Source organism: Galeopterus variegatus, unplaced genomic scaffold (assembly GCF_000696425.1).
Source record: "Galeopterus variegatus unplaced genomic scaffold, G_variegatus-3.0.2 Scaffold913, whole genome shotgun sequence".
Taxonomy (NCBI): domain Eukaryota; kingdom Metazoa; phylum Chordata; class Mammalia; order Dermoptera; family Cynocephalidae; genus Galeopterus; species Galeopterus variegatus.
This window is the reverse complement of record NW_007727024.1, coordinates 1-19,195: the sequence shown is the minus strand read 5'-3', so window position 1 is coordinate 19,195 and position 19,195 is coordinate 1. Positions and strand designations below refer to the sequence as shown.

General features: G+C 44.0%; 1 protein-coding gene across 1 annotated transcript; it reads left to right on the top strand.

The window, feature by feature from the left end:
* Positions 1 to 2,423: 2,423 nt before the first annotated feature.
* Positions 2,424 to 6,231, top strand: SPATA31E1 (SPATA31 subfamily E, member 1). The gene is made up of 2 exons (XM_008573403.1): positions 2,424 to 4,517; positions 4,615 to 6,231. Exons 1-2 carry the CDS (start codon positions 2,424 to 2,426, stop codon positions 6,229 to 6,231), a joined length of 3,711 nt encoding a protein of 1,236 aa, XP_008571625.1.
* The last annotated feature ends 12,964 nt before the right edge of the window (positions 6,232 to 19,195 follow it).

Genomic DNA, 19,195 nt, shown 5'->3' with positions numbered 1-19,195 from the left:
GATGCATGCATCTTCAGAAACGGTGGCTGATCAGTGCACAGACTGCTCTGGTGAAAAGCGGTGCACTAGGAAGTTGCTAGTAAAGATGCCTCATCGAAATGCAGATAGGAGCTTGGTTTTTTTAAAAAATTGGTGGGCTCAAGCCAAGATCTCCAAGGGATAAATGGAAGTAGGTACTATCTGGGCCCCAGGAGGAAAGAAGAGAAAATTCATGAAAATATCTCTGTGACAGGTCGAGCAGGTGGAGTTGAAAGGAGGTATCTAGAAGGCCCAGGAGGGTGTAGGGACCTGCTGGAGGGGGGAGGGCTGTGGTTCAGCCTCCTCCTCTTTTTGCCCCTACCCCACCCTTTGTGATGAGGCCACAGCTCTGTGATGCAGGTCTGGGGACTAGTCCCCCAGGGACTCCCAGGGCTTAGTTGCCTGAGAGCAACAGTGCAATTCAGAAGATGGAGAATCTTCTCTCCCCTCTGAATAGCGTTATTGCCACATGGCTGAGCCCTGGCTTCACTTCCTGGATATTTGATATCATCTTTGCCTTCCTGGGTGGGTTGGGGTTCTATTACCTGATACTCCCCTGTTTCCTGAATGATCCATCCTTACCACCGCCTAGGAAAAAGGGGAGCATGAGGAAGGTAAACAGCCTTCTGCCCAGACCCAACAGAAAGTGATTCTCTCTTTTCTTCCTATTGCTATTTCTGCTTTTCCAAATCAACTAGAGAGACTCCTAAGATGGGAGATCTCAGGAAAGAATAGAACAGCGCCCTTCTAGGGACAGATGGGGCAGGGGTAAGAGCAGGCACTAGGATTTCTATCTGAAGTGCTCAGACCAGCTGTGCAGCTGAGCTGGAGGGGCCAGGGCAAGGTCAAAAGCTGAGACACACAGGCCGAGCCCATGGCGCACTCGGGAGAGTGTGGCGCTGGGAGCGCAGGAGTGCTCCCGCCAAGAGAGACTCCTAAGATGGGAGATCTCAGGAAAGAATAGAACAGCGCCCTTCTAGGGACAGACGGGGCAGGGGTAAGAGCAGGCACTAGGATTTCTATCTGAAGCGCTCAGACCAGCTGTGCAGCTGAGCTGGAGGGGCCAGGGCAAGGTCAAAGGCTGAGACTCAGTGGCCAAAGACAGGATTGCTGAGAGAGCTGAGGTCACTGTGGGAGGACAGGCCCTGAGCACTGGCGCATCAGTCCCTGCCTGTGGCGGGCATCTTGGGCCAAGCCTTGCCTCCATGTTAGGCTCATCTGAGGGCCTGGCTGAGTCCCTAACAGTCTCCCATCAGAGGCTGGAGGTGACTCCTACCCTACAACTCAGGTGCACGTCTAGCCTGTGGGTTTCCAGAGCAGAGAAACTGAGGACATCCACAGTGGATCTCACTTAGAAAGTCCCTCTCTGTGTTTCAAAGAAGGAAAACAGGAAATATTTTTATCCACTTTAAAAATGAGTGAAGCCAAGAGAAGAGCTCAGAGCTCCATCAGCCACATGTACCAAGTCGTGTTGTTCATGAGCACTGAAGGCTTGTCTGGGAGGAGGAGAGTGAGACTCGGATCCCAGCCCCTCGTTCTTGTTCCTTCTTGTCTCTCAGCATCAGGTGGAGATGAAGAGGAGCAGGAGCAGGCAGAGGCGTGCTCTGATAGGTGAGGCTCTGTCCTTCTGCCCGATGACTTTGCCGGTCCCTGAGTAATAAGGGCCACGTCTATGAGGATGTCGTTGCAGAGGCCCGAGAGGGAAGCTCCTGGGATGGGGATCAAACCTGGGGTACTGCTCAGGTTCTGCACTGGGAATGAAGCCACAGCGGGCCAGGGAAGGGCTGTTGTCCAGCAGGGGTGGGGGTGTGGGGGTTGGGTAATGGGCCAATACTGCCTGGATGGAGGTGGGACCTCCCGGTCCACTATGGACATGCTGTTTAACTTTGCTAAGGCTGATTCCTCTTTGGGAGGACCCTGTCCTTCCTCCCCCAGAGGGCAGTGGTGAGGACCATGGGGCGCTGGATGTGGAAGTGCTTTGTAAATGACAAAGTGCTACCCATCCGTGCACCTTGCTGTCCCTGCCCAGGATCACACAGCCTTGGACACTGATGCTGGGACTCTATGGTCTAGTTTCCCATGGTCTCTCATAAAGGGACATTCCACCCAGCCTCTTGTAAGATCCCCAGGCCCCTCCCTTCACCATAACCCGGTCTCCTGATTTCAGCCTATAGAGATTGCCTGGAGAAACTGAGGGAGGTTCGGGGACTGATCTCGCTTCTGCGAAGGTGAGGAAATTTCCCCTTTTCTCTCATGTCCTCCTTCCTACTAGGGCCTATCATGTGATTCCAGGGCCTGTGGCTGACCTGGGAGGGGAGTCCACAGAAGTGGATGGGACGTGACTAAAGCCCTGGGGAAGGGGTGGCAGGAGCTTTGTGAAGTCAGCATGTGGGCTGGGCAGGGCGATGACCATACCTGGCTCCTGGCCCATCTGCTCTTGGCTGCAGTGTGCACCTCCTGTCTCCTGCAGCTACCTGGAGGAGCTCCCTGATCCCCTGGTTAAGGTGTGTAAACCAGCACCTGCTAAAGACCATCAGCCACGCGGGGTGCATGTGGAAGATGCTGCTCCGGTCACTGCGTCCGCACTGGCTGCGCCAGCTCCTCTGTCTGAGCGCCCTCTGTCTGTGGCCTCCATCCTGTCAGCAGAACCTCAAGAAGACCAGCCTGAGTGGAAGAGAATCACACCAGGCACTTCAGGCCTTGACCGTACCATGTCATTCCTATCCTTGTGGCAGGCGACTGCCAAGGCCTTGTTCTTCCCCACCTCCTCACATGGCCAATCCCAGCAAGAGCATCTTTCCCACCACCCAGCAAAGGCCTTGTTCCAGGGAGACCCCACACCCAGGCAGATAGAGGCTGGTGACCCCTCTTTCATCAACCCCTCTTTCATCAACCCCGATGTTCAAAATCTGCTGGAGACACTAATCACCAAGAGGGCAGAACGGAAGATGTGGAAGGAAAATGAAAAGGTCAGGTCATTTCTCAACCAACAGAGCCCAGAATCCTTCTGGAGCCTGAAAGGCAAACCAGAGCAACTGCCCAGCCCTCAGGAGCTCTCTTATCCCAGGATCTCGAAGGACCATTTACAGCAGAAATGCAGCCAGTTCTTCTGGGGCCTTTCTTCTCTGCACAGTGAGTCCCTGATGGCTACTGCCTGGGTCTCTCGAAAGCATTCCTCACAACCTTCTTCCTCAGTAACTGTTTTATTCAATAGATTCTCTGATTCTTGTCCAGCTCAAGCTCAGGCTACAGTACCTTCTCACCTTTCCCAGGCCAAGCCCTTGCCCCACCATGTGGCCCAACTCCAACTCCTGTCTCAAAACTGGCGCTCACCTCTGACTCAGGTCCAGACACGGGCCCATCCCCCATCCTCTCTCCCAAATCCATTACGTTGTTCTCCACCTCTGACTAGGACCAGTAGAACATCATGTCCTACATCCCAGAAGGAGTCACCATCTTTCATCCGAACTAGCCATCAGCATCTGGAATGGCCCTCACAGAAGCGACTGAAACAGACTAGGGATTTACCCTCTGTGTTCAGAGAATCTCAGGAAGGCTTCAGCCAACACTCTCCCAACCTTCCCCAGAATCACAAACTCGCCTCCATCCTTCCTGGGGATTCTACCAGCCCTTATCTCCAAGAGCCACTGCAGCCACAAGGCACGTTCATCAAAGATGAACACCCCTATGGTCTTGGGCAACTGACAAGGCCTCAAGGTGAATTCTCACCAATGAAATATCAGTGTCAGGCAAAAATCAAGCATGGGCCCTTCAAGCATTCTCGATTTGTGGATGAAAGCAGCCAGAATGCACAGAAGATGGAGTCCAGGAGCTCTGGAAGATTCTGTAAAAAGGGCACAGGAAAGTTCAAACTAGACAAAGACCCAAGCAAGAATCCAGGCCAAGATCAGGATAGGATCTTAGAAGACCCATCCAAGGATTCAGGAAGCACCTCAGTGAAGGTTGTGGAGGTCAATAAGGAGTCATCAGAAAGTGACTTGATGAGGTCCCAGGAGTGTGACTCAGGAAACTACTTACTCAGGGCCGCAGACAAGCAGCATCTACAAGAAACACCGAAAGTCCACTTGGGCAGGAAGTTGGGGGAGATCAATGAAGGCACAATCCCTGGGAGTGTGTGTCAATCCAGGCTTGCTGCCAGTCATGCTTTTTCCAAGTCTGACACCCACACACAACCCAGAAATCCAGCTTCCTCAAAGGGTGAGGCGTCCCGCGTGGACACTTCCCAGGACCTTTCCTTCCTCAGTCCGGACACTCAGCAGGCATTAGACACACATATTAGAAGGATTCTGGTGAAGAACAGGTGGAGTCCAGATCTCCAGGACCCTGAACCCATAAATCTGAAGTTAAATGAGGCTCAACCCTTGTCTCTTCCACAGTCCACCTCTTCCTCCTCGACTACCAGGGAATTTGGGGCCAACTCAACAGCCGAGGTTGCCAATTTCTTGGGAGAACCTCCTCAGAAATATCCAGGAGGGAAGGTGACAACACACACTTCAGTTTCCACTGTAAGTAGTCCTCTTCACTTCAGTTTCCACTGTAAGTAGTCCTCATCCTAACCCCTCACCTGCGTGGAAGGAAGCCCAGAGGTCTGTGTACCAGACAGAGACCCCATCTAGTGACAAATGTGGGCACTCAGTGGCCCCTCTGACTGGACAGAACGGCAGGTGGCTTTCTCAGCCCCTCACATGCAATGTCATGGGCACAACCTGGCACAGTGCAAATGTGCTGGGGGCTGGGAGAGGCAGCCTAGAGCTGAATCCAAGTCCAGCAATGTTCAGCAGTGAGCCACAAGAGGAGAGTGCAAGCAGGGCCTCAGGAAACATGAGCCACAGCGCAGCAATGCTGCAGAGCAACGTAGGAGCCCAGTGTCCAAGGGCCGAAGAGACCAGAAAGGCGGCAGCGGCTGCGGAGAAGCCCCCTGCTTGGGGAGTCACGTTGGGAGTGGGTGTGATGGCAAATACCCAGACTGATAATGTCATTCTGAGGAGTTCAGGGTCTCTGGGGACTGGTAAAAGTGTGCCATCCTCTAGAATTTCCACTACTCAGGCACCAGGAGAGCCACACCTTACTGCACGGATTGCTGGTGAGTTTGAGTGCAGGGTGGAGGCCGAGTCAGAGAAGGGGACTCACAAGTGTGTGACCGGTGTCCTCCTTCAAGACTCCGCCACTGGGGTGCTCCACGCTCCAGACATCTGTTCTTCTCAGGCATCTCTGTCTGGCTTCAAGAGCACATCCAGCAACGATGCATTAGCCTCCCAAGGGCCACGTGACGTCTCGTGGAGGGGACGGAGCAGCCAGGGGCAGGAGAAACCTAGGAGCCCCAGATTCCAGAACCTATTGGAGAAGCAGAGCAAGAGGCTTGGCCCTATTGACAGGAGTGAGGGCCACAGGAGGCCCACACAAGGAGCACGTGAACACAGGGCTGCAGGGCTCAGCCAGCCTGCCCAGGACAGGGAATCGGTAGCGTCCTTAAGGAGCCAGTCCTCCCAGCTCCCACCAGAGAAGGGACAGGCATCTCCAGAAAGCCAATTCAGGCACAGGATCTGGCTCTTTCTGCAGTGTCTTAATCCCAATAAAAAAGGCAAAGGACAGGACGATCCCCTGCAAAAGGGAAGGCCCACGTCAGCCACAGCCTGGAGCCAGGGACCAGATCCAAGCAGATCATCTGTGGACAGCATGGCCGAAGCCCACGCAATCATTACAAGTATTGAGCAGATGCTGGTGGACAGGTTGCAGCTTCGGCATGGACATGGTCCCTCTGAGATAAATAGGCATGAAGTGAACCTCCAGGCCCCAGTGGGAGGGCATTCCTGCTACCCCAGGGGTCGTTCCTACCCAGAGCAAAGAATAGAGATGAAAGATATGGCCTGCAATCGCCACGCCACCCCTGCGGGCCACAGCCATCCTGTCAAGAACAGGCAGATCAGAGACAGGGACAGCAATTGGGCCTCACCACCCAGGAAGCATGTGTCCCCAGCCAGTCCCTGCCAGCATAGGACAGAGGTGGTGACAGCCTCTGGCCACCCTGTCCATCACCCCAGGCACTGTCTTCTTCGAAGAGGCATCTCATCTGGTCACCCAGATCATGCTTCTCACCCCTTTCCTAGAGGGAAAACTTTTCCCCCAGAAGAATCTCAGCACATGCAGAGAAAATCTGTTCTCACCCAGGTGGGCATGTGCTCTGTGTACTAATGGCTTCTCCCTACCAAGATATGCATTGTTTCTTAATATATGTTTTTCCTCCTCCGAGGTAGTGGCTCTGTCTTTGCCATGCGGGGCATAGGGAAGGGGTCAGCTCTTCCTGAGTGTGGCTTCTAGAAGGGACGGGATGAGGGAGGTTGACCACGGCCTTGCCGACCCAGTCTCACCCCACAGTCCCTCCCCGCACCTCATCGTCATGATGCAGCCATTACAGAAAGCCTTCAGCACTTGTCAGGATGAGCAGCCCTGTGAAAATTCCATTCAGATTGGGGCTCACCATCTTCCCTGCTTCCCTCAACCTTGAACTTGGTGTGCTGTAGGGGACAGGTCGACAGAGGCCTTGGTGACCAATTCCCCTTGCCTGGGAATGTCAGAGCCCAGTAGCCTCACTCATCACAGTGGGCTTGGGAAGTCTGGGGGGGCAGTGCCGGCCCTAAGTCCAGTGGGAGAAATGCACCCTTGGACCTCCCAGGTCACCCAGATCATGCCTCTCAGGGGGACAGACCCGCCTGCTCAGGGCATCTCTCTCCCATGATGTTGGGGATGCAGGAGGGCCCTCCTGACCCCTCTCAGTTCAGCCCAGTGACATGCCACAGCATGTCACCCTCCCCCCCCCGAGCAGTGGGAGGATGGGACTCTGGCAGCATCTGCATCAACCCCCGCACAGGCCACCTGCTGTGCCCTCTGGATGTGACCGTGTGTGCACTCACATCTGATGGTGGGACACGGAGGACGGATGGTAGGATGTGGGGTAAGAGCTTCATAGCTCAGACCCAAGGAAGGAAGTGTGTGGCATAGGGGCATCATCACTGGACAAGTTCCAACCCATCCACAGGCCTGGAAGGGACACGTAGGGGCCACACTCACCCTGTGCACCCCAGGGCCCTTGCTTGAGCTCCCAGGTCACAGGCCTGGGGAGGTCACCTTCAGCTCAGAAGCAGAGTGCCAGGCCATGGTTGACCATTTCCCAATGGTCCACCTGAGAGCTCACCCTGTCCCTGGCATCCTTGAAAGGAGACACTGGCAATGGAGGACAGCCAGTGCTGGTGACTTGCATCACTCACAGTCTGGTGATCACAACATGTGCACAGGATGCAGTACTGCACCCAAGGGACAGGTGGGGACTTACAGGGTGCAGGGGCTGGCCTGGGGTCAGAGCGAATGCCCCTGGCTTTCAGGCTAGCAGATGGAACTGTGCCCGCAAAGGGCTGGAGTGACCTGTCCAGAGGGACTGGGCTGCATCTGGGCCAGGGTCATTGTTCTTGGCTGTCCCTCAGTACCAGCGCTGTTGCCTCTTCCTGGGCCCAGAACAGTGCAAGGGTGTGCCACTTCTCTGGGTCATCACTTGAGCCAAGCAGGCCTCACTCCATGGAGAACAGTCATGTGTGGGAATGGTTGCTGGGCAGATGACAGGGGATGGCACTGTGCTCATGCCAGTCAGTTTGGATGAGGAACATACTGGCACTGGTGGAGGGAAGCAGGTACCACAGGCTCACCTGCAGCAGGGTCATGTCGCACTATAACCCAGGTGGCCTCAAGGGCAACCCTGTGGCAACAGCAGGGCCAGGACCAAGTACAGGGCCAGGCCTGTAGTCTGGCAGACACCCCCAGAGACCTGTGACAGAGATCCCCAGAGAACTCTGATAGAGACCCCCCTAGAGACCTGACAGAGATCCCGAGATCTGTGAGAGAGACCCCCAGAGACTTCCGAGAACCCCCAGATACCTCTGACAGAGACCCCCCCAGAGATAAGTGACAGAGAACTCTGACAGAGACCCCCAAAGACCACTGGAAGATACCTCTGACAGAGACCCCCAAAGACCACTGGAAGATACCTCTGACAGAGACCCAGCTGAGAGATCTCCACAGAAACCTCAGAGACCCAACTGAGAGACCTCCACAGAGACCTCTGACCAAGACCTCTGACAGAGATACAACTGTGAGAGACCCAACTTACAGACTCCCACAGAGGCCTCCGAAAGAGACATCCACAGATGCCACATTACACAGAGATCTCTGACAGAGATAACATAGAGCTGGCAGAGACCTACATGGAAAGATCTCACGAGACCTTCCCCAAAGACCTCTGACAGAGAGATTTTATACAGAGACCTCCCTCAGAGACCTCCCACAGAGACCACACTCCCATTCTTGGGAGCTTGAGCAGCTACCCGGTGACAGGTCTTCCCAGTGGGTCTGAAAGCACTCAGCAAACTGGCCACACAGGATGGAGACCATCAGCTGTGCTTCCCTGAGAAAACGCTCATGTATTTTTGTTTCACATGTACATCTGTAAACTCCTATTCTTCATGGATTTTCACTAGCTTGAGCTCTGACTCACAATTTACAGAATCACAGACTTTGAAAATGAGAAAAGTTCTGCAGCATCTAATGAGGAAAAATACCTTATTTGCTCAACTTTAGTAATTATCCAGTCAAATGGCATCAGGGACCATACATTTTCACTGCACAAGTCCCTGCACTCAAAATGACTGATGACTTTACTTTGGAAACATGAAGATGGGAGTCCTTGGCAAATGGACTCCAGGAGCACAGTGACCCAGCAGAGATGCCTCTGACCCACACTCACCCCTGCGGGGCCGCACAGCTAGGACATTCTCATGCACAGAGCACACTAATAACTATACAACTCTCTCTTCTGACTAACCTGAGTGACTGCTGCTTTTATTTTTCCAGTGACATCTCTAGCCTTGCTCTTTTCTTTTTCCCTCCTGGTTAAAAATAGAAATAATCAACAAATTTCCCCCATTGTGTGACAGCTTCCAACCTTCACTACTTTCTAATACCCAGAACAAGCCCAAACTTGTGATAAGTCCCGTTCTTCTTGCGCAGACTCCCCCTGTTTGGCTACAGGTATGTTTCTAGTGACCTTTGGCTAATGAGTTTAACCATAGCAATGACTTGTGGCCATAAAATCAAGTGGCCAGAGAAGATTCATATATTTACCTACTGACTAATTTCTGCAGGCTAAAAGTCGAGGCAAACAAAGCGTATTTGCAACTTATATTACATAAATTAATAATATATCAAGATTTCAAAGAAACTAATGAAGAAAAATGTCAATAATTTAAAAATGTATAAAGGATGTAAATAGACTATTCACAGGAAAGGAAATGTAAACAACTTTTTAAACATATTTTTAAAATGATGTAACCTCATTCCTAAGAAGAGGAAAAAACTATGCTGAAATGGCTTTTAAAAAAACCTGCCCGACTAGGAAAAATCCAAAAGACAGATCACACAGTCTGTTGTGATCAGCACAGGAAAACAGGCACTCTCAAACATTGCTCATATGGTGTAAATTTATATAAGCAAATAGGTAAAGCAATTTGACAAGGCCCAGAAGATTGTATACAGTACCCTTTATGTAATGAAATGAAAGGGAAAACAGATTTTCATATTTGATTGTATATACATAATAAAACTGTCGAATGATAAAGTGGTTACCTTTTTGTGTGGACTTAGGAAGGAATGAGGCAAAGGTAGACAGGAGAGAAAATGAGACTTGTATACCTTTTTATATTGTTTTGACTTATGCTTCTTGAAACTATTAATATTGTGGATTACATCGATTCATTTTTGAATAATGAAGCAACCTTACAGTAGTAGAATGAACAAATGTTCATGGTGTATTATTCCTTTCACATGTTCTTATTTCTATTTGTGAATATTTTGTTGAGGATTTGTATGTTTGTGTTCATGAGGGATATTGATTTCTTGTATGTTCTATGGTTTTGGTATTAGGGTAATGATAAGTTGGGAAATTCTCCTCTTCTACTTTCTGAAAGAGATTGCATAGAATTGATACTATTTTGTTTTTAAATGTTTGGCATAATTCAACAGTGAAATTATCCAGGCTTGGAGTTTTCTTTTTTGAAAGGTTTTAAGCTATGCATTAAATTTATTTATTTGGAATAGGACTATTCATTTTCTTTATTTCTTCTTGAATGAGTTTTGGTAGTTTGTGCCTTCTAGGAATTGCTTAATTTCATCTGAAGTGTCAAACTGATGAGCATGTGGTTGCTGTTAATATCTGTGGGATCTATAATGATGTCTCATTTTTCGTGATATTGGTAATATGTCTTTTCCCTATTTCATGGTTATTCTGGCTAAAGGTTTATCAATTCTAGCCATCTTTCAAAGAATTAGCTGTTGGTTGCACTCACTAATTTTTCTCTATTGCTTTTCTGCTTGGAGTTTCATTTAGTTCTTGTTTGTATTTACTTATTTCTGCTTGCTCTGAGTGTATTTTGCTTTTCCAAACTTACTGAGGTGGAAACTTTAATTATCACCCTGAGATGTTTCTTCATTTCTGATATAAGCACTTAATGCTATAAATTTCCATTAGAACATCTCTTTACATATATCCTACAAATTCTGACATATTGTATTTTTATTTTCATTCAGTTCAAAATATTTTCTAATTTTCTCTGCAACTTCCTCTTTGACTAATAGGTTATAGAGAAGTGTGTTGCTTAATTTCTCAGTGTTGTAGATTTTCCTGTTATATTTCTGTTATTGATTTGAAGCTTAATTTCATAATGACCAGAAAACATACTTTGCATTATTTCAATTCTCTTAAAATTGTGAATGGCCTCTCTTGGTGAATGTTTCATGTACACTGCTGTTTTGGGGTGGTGTGTTCTGCAATGTCAACTAGATCTAGTTGGTAGAGGGTGTTTCATAGCTCTTTATATTCTTACTGATGTCCTGTCTCCACATTCTATTGATTACTGAGGGAGTAATCAACTGTTAATGTACACATGCTGTTTTGCAGGAGAGCCCTCTATATTTTGTTTGTCTCAGGAGGAAGTGCTAATTTGTAATAAAGAGGAGTGGGCCACTTGCATAGTATGAGAGGATTCAGGGGAATGTGGGGATTTAAGACTTTGGGTCATCAACTCAAGCGTCCTCATCCCATGTATTGGGGTTCCATTTGTTTTTCCAATAAGAGCTGTTATCTCATCACAGCACACCTGCCTTGATTGAGAGGTGGACTTTGTTGGAGCTCATCTGATCTGAAAATTAGGCCCTGATCCTAGTACTCAGTATTCTCTGTCCTCCCACTGCAGAAAGTGAGAGCCTCATTGCATGTTTCCAAATAGGTCCTTTTACTTTCACACTTGGCTTTCAATCTCTTACTAATCATTCTCAGTTTTTCATCATATTTTATAAAGCAAAGAGTTTAGCAATAACCTACTAGTTCCATCGTACTTACAGTTGATATTTGATCCATATTTCTCAAATACTTAATTAATATTTCACGTCAGTCAGTGCATTCTCTTCTACTGGGATATCATCCCAATTCACCACTGGTAGAAGCTTTAATAACTGACCACCATGTTGTGCCAGAGGCTATCTGTGCTCCCCTTACCACCAATGATTTGGACCTCATTGCCAGCTGGGTGGTGAATCATCTAGTTCCAAAACTCATTCTTATTGCCTGCTTTCTGAGACCTCTCCTGGTACTAAATATTGCTGGTTGGGTTCCCTTGGGACCAACACCTGTGGAAGGAAGAAGAAAGAATTCGGAGAAGGAAGAGTAAGAATCAAGTTATAATGCAAGCCAAATAACATCCTCAGTTGACTCCATGGGAAGCTCTGAAGTTGTCCAAAAGACATTGAGATGACCACTTACCTTTTGTATCAGTAAGTCACCGGATGTGAGCAACCCAACAAGGGGCGTCTCCTTGGGAGAGGAGGCTGTCTGCAGCTGAAGCAATCCATGAAGAGTGTGACAGCTGAAGACTGTCCAAAGAGCACTCCCAGAAGCTGGGGGCAGCAACTCCTTCACTGAAGGGGGATCTGGACAATGCAATATAATACACAGCACATGGGGCATTCAGTCCCTTTATTTTCTTAGACAAATATAGCAGCCATCATTGAAAATGTTTGCTCCCAGGAAGAAGTACTGAGAATTCCTTTTGAAACAAAGTGGAAGATCTACACAGAGATTTTAGTGATAAATTCTATTGAGGGTAGAGCATGTAAAAAAGGAGTCAAGGACACATGCCACATTTCCTTGTTGAACGTACATATAGATGATGTGTTACTTACTGAGCTAGGGAACACTGGAAGGTATTTGGGCAGTCAGAAGGCATTTGGAAGAAGCAGAAAGTGGGGATGTTAATAAGCAACAACAATGCTCCTACTAAAACCCAACATTTTTTGAGCTTTTATTATGTGCTAGATACTGTGCACTTCACAGATATTCTATCATTTTAGTAACTGTATAAAGTCCATTATCTCATTTGTATAATGGAAATATTTAAAGAAAATAACACAAACCTTCCTAAATTTGATGAAAAAAATTAATTTATACATTCAATAATTTAAATAAACTCCAAGTTGTTTAAACTATGAGATCCACAACTGGCTACATCTTAGTCAAACTATTGAAAGTCAAAGGCAAAAAGGAAATCTTGAAAGTGGGTAGGGAAAAATGACTTATTCCATATAAGTGTACCATATAAGATTAATAGCCTCCTTCTCAAAAAGTAAGCACTACATGTTATAGAAACAATGGGGTCTAAAAGGCAGTGGCATGAAATACCCAAAGTGCTGATAGAAAAATATATCAACCTAGAGTTCTATATCTAATAACTTTCAAGATAGCCTCTCTTCTGAAATATTAGAGATACACAGACTCACAGAAGCGTATGGCCAAGCTCCAGAGCCATTCTGGAATAGCATCCAGAGTCAGAATTCTGATGAATAAGAAGTTGCAAAGAGACAGATGTATTGACAGGTTTTCTGCCTCAAGAGATGTTGAAGCATAGACCAGTAGAGGTTCAATTACTGAATGGATACACCACTGAAATAATTTTTAAAATCCTAGTAATGTCCACAGATACTTGGGCCAACTGTAGTCTTACTGGCATATAAATTTGTCATTCTCCCAAAGTGATTCTATTTCACAGTGGATGCTTTAGGGAAATGATGCTCATAATTGGTGTGCTTTCTTGAATGCTGTAAGGAGTAGAGGAATTGTCACTTCTACTTGATTTACATGTTTTCTCTTAACGTAAGAATGTTGAATGATGTTGTCTTTACCAAGTAGGAGTTTAAAAAAAAAAGTAATGGAGGTAGGCATGTGTAAATTCACACGTTCTGGCCTAACACTACTAGCTTTCTTTGAGTTGTATTACAGTCCACGTTAGTTACTCACCTTCTTGACTTTAATGAATTTACTGTAAAAATTAAAAATAATTTTATGAAAGACATTTTTCAGGCTCCAGGATGCCGTCTCCAGAGACAGAAGCAAAAGGAGAAAGATTAAAGCCATGGCAGACAATGCAATCAAGAACTTGGCAGTCCCATGTTCTCCAAACTATATTGTTCTGAATAGCTGAAAAGGACAGAAGAGATAGCTTTACTTTAAACACTGATAGAAAATCTAAGATGACACCAAATATTAAGAAATACGGATCAACCAAAAATAAATGGATAAATTAAAAAGTATTGGATCCAAATAAATTTTGTTAGAATTAGAAACATATAAAATACAGAAAATTTCTGTATAAAATACAGAAAAGTAATTGTCTTGATCTTCCCTGACATTTATGGTTACTTATGGTTATTATAAAAGTTATTCTGTCATTAACTTTCCCTCTAGTTTTTACCAGTTTTTGTTAGGAGACAACTTTACGGTATATTCAATGAATTTCAAATACTGAACCTCTGTGAAAAGAATGATTAGTAATTAAATAAAGCATACAAAATAAAGGTATTTATGATATAATCACTGTGTAGGCCACGCAGAATATTCTTAAAGACATTCAGAGAGAAAGTTTTTTTACTCTTTAAATATGAAAAAAGTTTTAACATGGCAATATTTATAAGGAAGAAAACAAATCTAAAATGTAAGCGAGTTTAGCTGACAGTTTTGACCTTACTACAGAGAAAATTAGCAAATACAAACAGCTGAATTCTGGATATGAGAATAGGAGGTATCTCTGAGATGTGAAGATAAAACAACTTTATTTTTATAAGAATTATATCTTTTGGCTGATTTGTGCCAGTATACAGAAATGCAATCTGTTTAATTACTAGTTTTATTGTAATAAAACATACAATACATAAAACTTACCTTTCTAAAGTTCGGTGACATTGAGTACATTCACAGTGTTGTGCAACCATCACCACCTTTTATTTATTTATTTAAGTTTATTTATTAAAATTATGTTTTTACATTCTATGATGTTGTTGTGGAGCAGTTGGGGGATACAGAAGAGGGGAATGGGGAAGGAAATAAGGTAGGAGGAGGAGGAAGGAGGAGCAGCTGGGTTGAGGCCTGTGGCACCCCCCTCATTCTTGCAGGGGAAGCCAGGGGGCTTCCAGCGGTGTCTTGGTCATTGCTGGGCTGGTTGTGGGTGTCAGGGGGGTGTGGCCAAGGCCCTTAGTCCCCCATCACCATGGCTCAGGAGAGCCCAGGGTGCTACCTGCGGTGGCTTGGTGGTCATTTCTGGGATGGTTGTGGGTATTAGGGGGCATAGCTGAGGCCCCTGACTCTCCCCCCATCAGAAGGGGATTTCCAGTCCTTCTAGGTTTTATAGGTGTTCTTTGGTGATGAGAGACCTGTACTAGTTAATATCAAACTTTGTCTCTGGTCTGTGGGTATTTTGTTTTTTCTTCCAGTTCTGCGTTGGATTATTTGCTGCTCCTACCACTTGAACTCTGCAGTGGAACTAATTTATTGCCCTTTGCTTACTTCTAAAATGGGGGAACTTCCTGTGGGGACCAGCACTTGAGCTGCATGGTTTAGCTAAATTGTTGCTTTGCTGCTGATTTCCTGGGGATGGCTTTTCGTGAGCTCAGGTTTGAATGGTTGACTTTATAGGTCCTTCTGGCTCTCAAGAGATCCAGCGCACCTGATTTGTAGAAACTGGTCTGGGCCCAAGTCTTTTCCACAAACTGCACCACTGCACCACCTTTTAGATCTAGAAAATTTTCATCACTCCAGAAGAGAACCCAATACCCATTAAGCAGTCACTGTTATGCCCTTTCCTTAGCCTACTGGCAACCACTAATCTACTTTCTTTCTCTATAGGTTTGCCTATTTGGGACACTTTATATAAATGGAATCATACAATATGTGGCCTTTGGTGTCTGGGTTCTTTCTTTCAGGATAATGTTTTCAAGGCTCATCCGTGTTGTACTATGTATCACTAATTTATTTCTTATTATTTCTAAATAATATTCTATGTATGAATACCACATTTTGTTTATCCATTTATCAGTGGATAGACATCAAAATTGCTTCCACTTTTTGGCTATTATGAGTATGCTGTTATAAACAGTGTGTTCCAGTTTTTATTTTAATACTTACTTTCAATTCTTTTGGGTGTATACTTAGGAGTGACATTTCTGAGTGACACTGTAATTCTATGAGTATATTCAACCTTTTGAGGAACTGCCAAACTGTTTCACACAGCAGCTTTAACATTTTACATTCCCACAAGCTGTGCAAGAGGGTACCAATTTCTCCACATCCTCGGTAACTGTTCATACCTTCCATTTGTGAGTATAGCCACTAAAGTGGGTGTGCAGTAATATCTCATTGTGATTTTGATTTGCATTTTGTTAACAGCTAATGATTTTGAGCATCTTTTTACATGCTTATAGACCATACGCATATCTTCCTTGGAGACATGTCTATTGAAGTTCCTTACCCATTGAAAATTGGGTTGTTTGTCTTTTTGTTGTTAAGTTTTAAGTGTTCTTTATACATTCTGGATGCTAGACTCTTATCAGAGATATGGTTTGCAAATATTTTCTCTCATTCTATGGGTTGTCCTTATACTTTTGGATCATGTCCTTTGAAGTATAGTTTTTACATATTTTAAATTTTACTTTATTTTATCGATATACAATGTGGTTGATTTTTATGGCCCATTACCAAATCCTCCTTCCCCCTTCATCTCCCACTCCCTCCCAGCAACCTCATATCTGTTCGCTTGTCTTAACAACTTTAAGGAATTATGATTGTTGTGTCTTCTTCCCTCCCCCCTGCCATTTGTTTGTGTATTTATTTATTTATTTTTAGCTCCCACAAATAAGTGAGAACATGTGGTATTTCTTTCTGTGTCTGACTTGTTTCACTAATATAATTTTCTCTAAATCCATCCATGTTGCTGCGAATGGCAGTATTTCATTCTTTTTTATAGCAGAGTAGTATTCCATTGTGTAGATATACCACATTTCCCGTATCCACTCATCTGATGATGGACATTCCACTGCTGGGAATATACCCAGAGGAATGGAAATCATCAAGTCGAAGGTATACCTGTTCTCCAACGTTCATTGCAGCACTATTTACGATAGCAAAGGTTTTTAATTTTGATGAGGTATATTTATTTTTTCTTTTGTGTACTTTCAGTATCATGTCTACTAAACCACTATCAAATCTTAGATCATAAAGATTTGCCCCTATGTTTTCTTATAAATTTTATAGTTTAATTCCTATATTTAGGCCTTTGATCCATTTTGACTTAAATTTTGTATATGGTGTGAGGTAAACATCCAACTTCATTCTTTTGCATATGGATATTCAGTTTTCTCAGCACAATTTGTTGAAGAAATAGACTATTCTTTCCCCATGGAAGTTATCTTTACACATTTGTTTAAATCAATTGAACATACATATATGGTCTTACTGCTGGACTCTCAATTCTGTTCCATAAATTTATACATTTATCTGTATGCCATTACTGTTGGCTTGGTTACTGTAGCTTTGTAGTAAGTTTTGAAATCAGAAAGTATGAGTCCTTTAACTTTATTCTTATTTTTCAATATGGCTATGGCTAATTGTGATCCCCTTTGCAATTAATATGTACTTCAGGATCTGCTTTTCCATTTCTATGAAAAAGGCCATTTCTGATTTTGATAGGGATTGCATAAGATCTGTAGGTTGCTTTGGGAAGTATTGACAGCTTAACAATGTTAAGTTTTTCAATCCATGAACATGGGATATTTTTCCACTTATTTACGTCTTTTTTAATTTCTTTCAGCCATGTTTTATAGTTTTCAGTGTAGAAGTCTTTCACCTCTTTGGCTAAATTTATTCCTAAGTAATTTGTTATTTTTGATGCTATTGTAAATGAAATTGTTTTATTTACTTTTTGGATTGTTTATTGATAGTATAGAAATCCAACAGTTTTTTTTTTTTTTTTTTTTTGGTGTTGACCTTATATCCTGCAACTTTGCTGAATTTGTTCATTAGCTCAAACTGTGTTTTATGTGGATTCTTTTGGATATTCTGTATGTCAGATCATATCGTCTGCAAATAGAGACACTTTTCCTTCTTTCTTTCCAAACTGGATTTCTTTTATTTCTTCTTCTTGCCTAAGTTGTCTGGTTAGAACTTCATTACAATATGAAATAGTAATGGTGAAGCTGAACATTCTTGTCTTGTTCCTGAAATTACTGGGGAAGCTTTCAGTCTTTCACCATTGAGTATACTGTTAGCTATGGCTTTTTAAACAGTCATAATTTTATATAAATTTTTATAAATTAATCAGTGATCATGTTGAAGATTTCAAATGTTGGTGTCTTAAACATGAAATGGTGCTGATTTTATAAAAAGTTTTTTGCATGCATCAGTAGACATATTTGTGTGCTTGGCCTTCATTCTATTGATTAACATTGACTAATTTTCATATGTTGAACTCTCACAGGATTCATGGGGTAAATTCTACTTTGTTATGGTATATAATCTTTTGATGTGCTGCTGGATTCAGTTTGCTGGTATTTTGTTGAGGATTTCCACATCTATTAGTAATGGATATTGGTCCAGAGTTTTCTTTTCTTGGGATATCTTTTTTGGCTTTGGTATCAGGGTACTGTTGGCCTTATAGAACAAGTTAAAATGTGTTTCCTCTTCTTCTATTGCTTGGAAAAAATTTAAAAGTATTGGTATTAATTATTCTTTTAATGTATGGTAGAATTTTCCAGTGAAACTGTCTGATCCTGGCCTTTTCTTTGTTGGGAGTTTTTGATTACTGATTCAATATTCTTTTCTTGTTTATGAACATTTTCTCTTTTTACCTCAGTTAATTTTGGTAGCTGTGTGTTTCTAAAAATCTGTCTATATTATTAAAAATCCTCTAGGTTATCTAATTTGTTAGCATATAATTGTTTATAGTTTTGTCCTAAAATTCTTTTCCTTTCTGTAAACTGGTATTAATGTCCCCACGTTCATTTGTGATTTCAGTAATTTGAGTCTTCTCCCCTTTTCTTAGACAGTCTAGCTAAAGTTTTTATCAACTTATTTGATCTTTCCAAAGAACCAACATTTTGTTTCATTTATTTCATTTCTTTTTAATTCTCTAGTTTATCTTTGCTCTAATCTTTATTATTACTTCCTTCTGCTAGCTTTGTGTTGAGCTTTCTCTTCTAGTTCCTTATAGTGGAAAGTTAGCTTATTGTTTTGAGATCCTTTTTCAATTTTTTTTCATTAAATTTTTATTTTGTCAATATACAATGTATATGATTATTATGGCCCATCACCGACACCTCCCTCCCTCCTCCCTCTCTCCCCTCCCCCCCAAGAATGTCCTTTCCGTTTGCTTGTTGTAACAACTTCAAAAAAAAAAAAGTATAGTTGTTATATCTTCTTTCCCCCTCCCCCCGATTTTTTTTGTGTGTATATGTGGGTGAATTAATTTGTTTATTTTTTAGCTCTCACCAATGAGTGAGAACATGTGGTANTTTATAGTAGTCTATAAAGATTTCTTGTATTTCTGAGGTATCAGTTGTAATATCACCTTTTCACTTCTAATTTTTGTTATTTGGGTCTTCTCTCAATCAATATCTTTTGATTGGAGTGTTTCATCCATTTACACTTAGTAATTACCGGTAAGAAAGAACTTATTTTTGGGCCGGCCCAGTGGCACACTGCTACAGTGCGCCGCTTGGGAGCGTGGCGGCGCTCCCG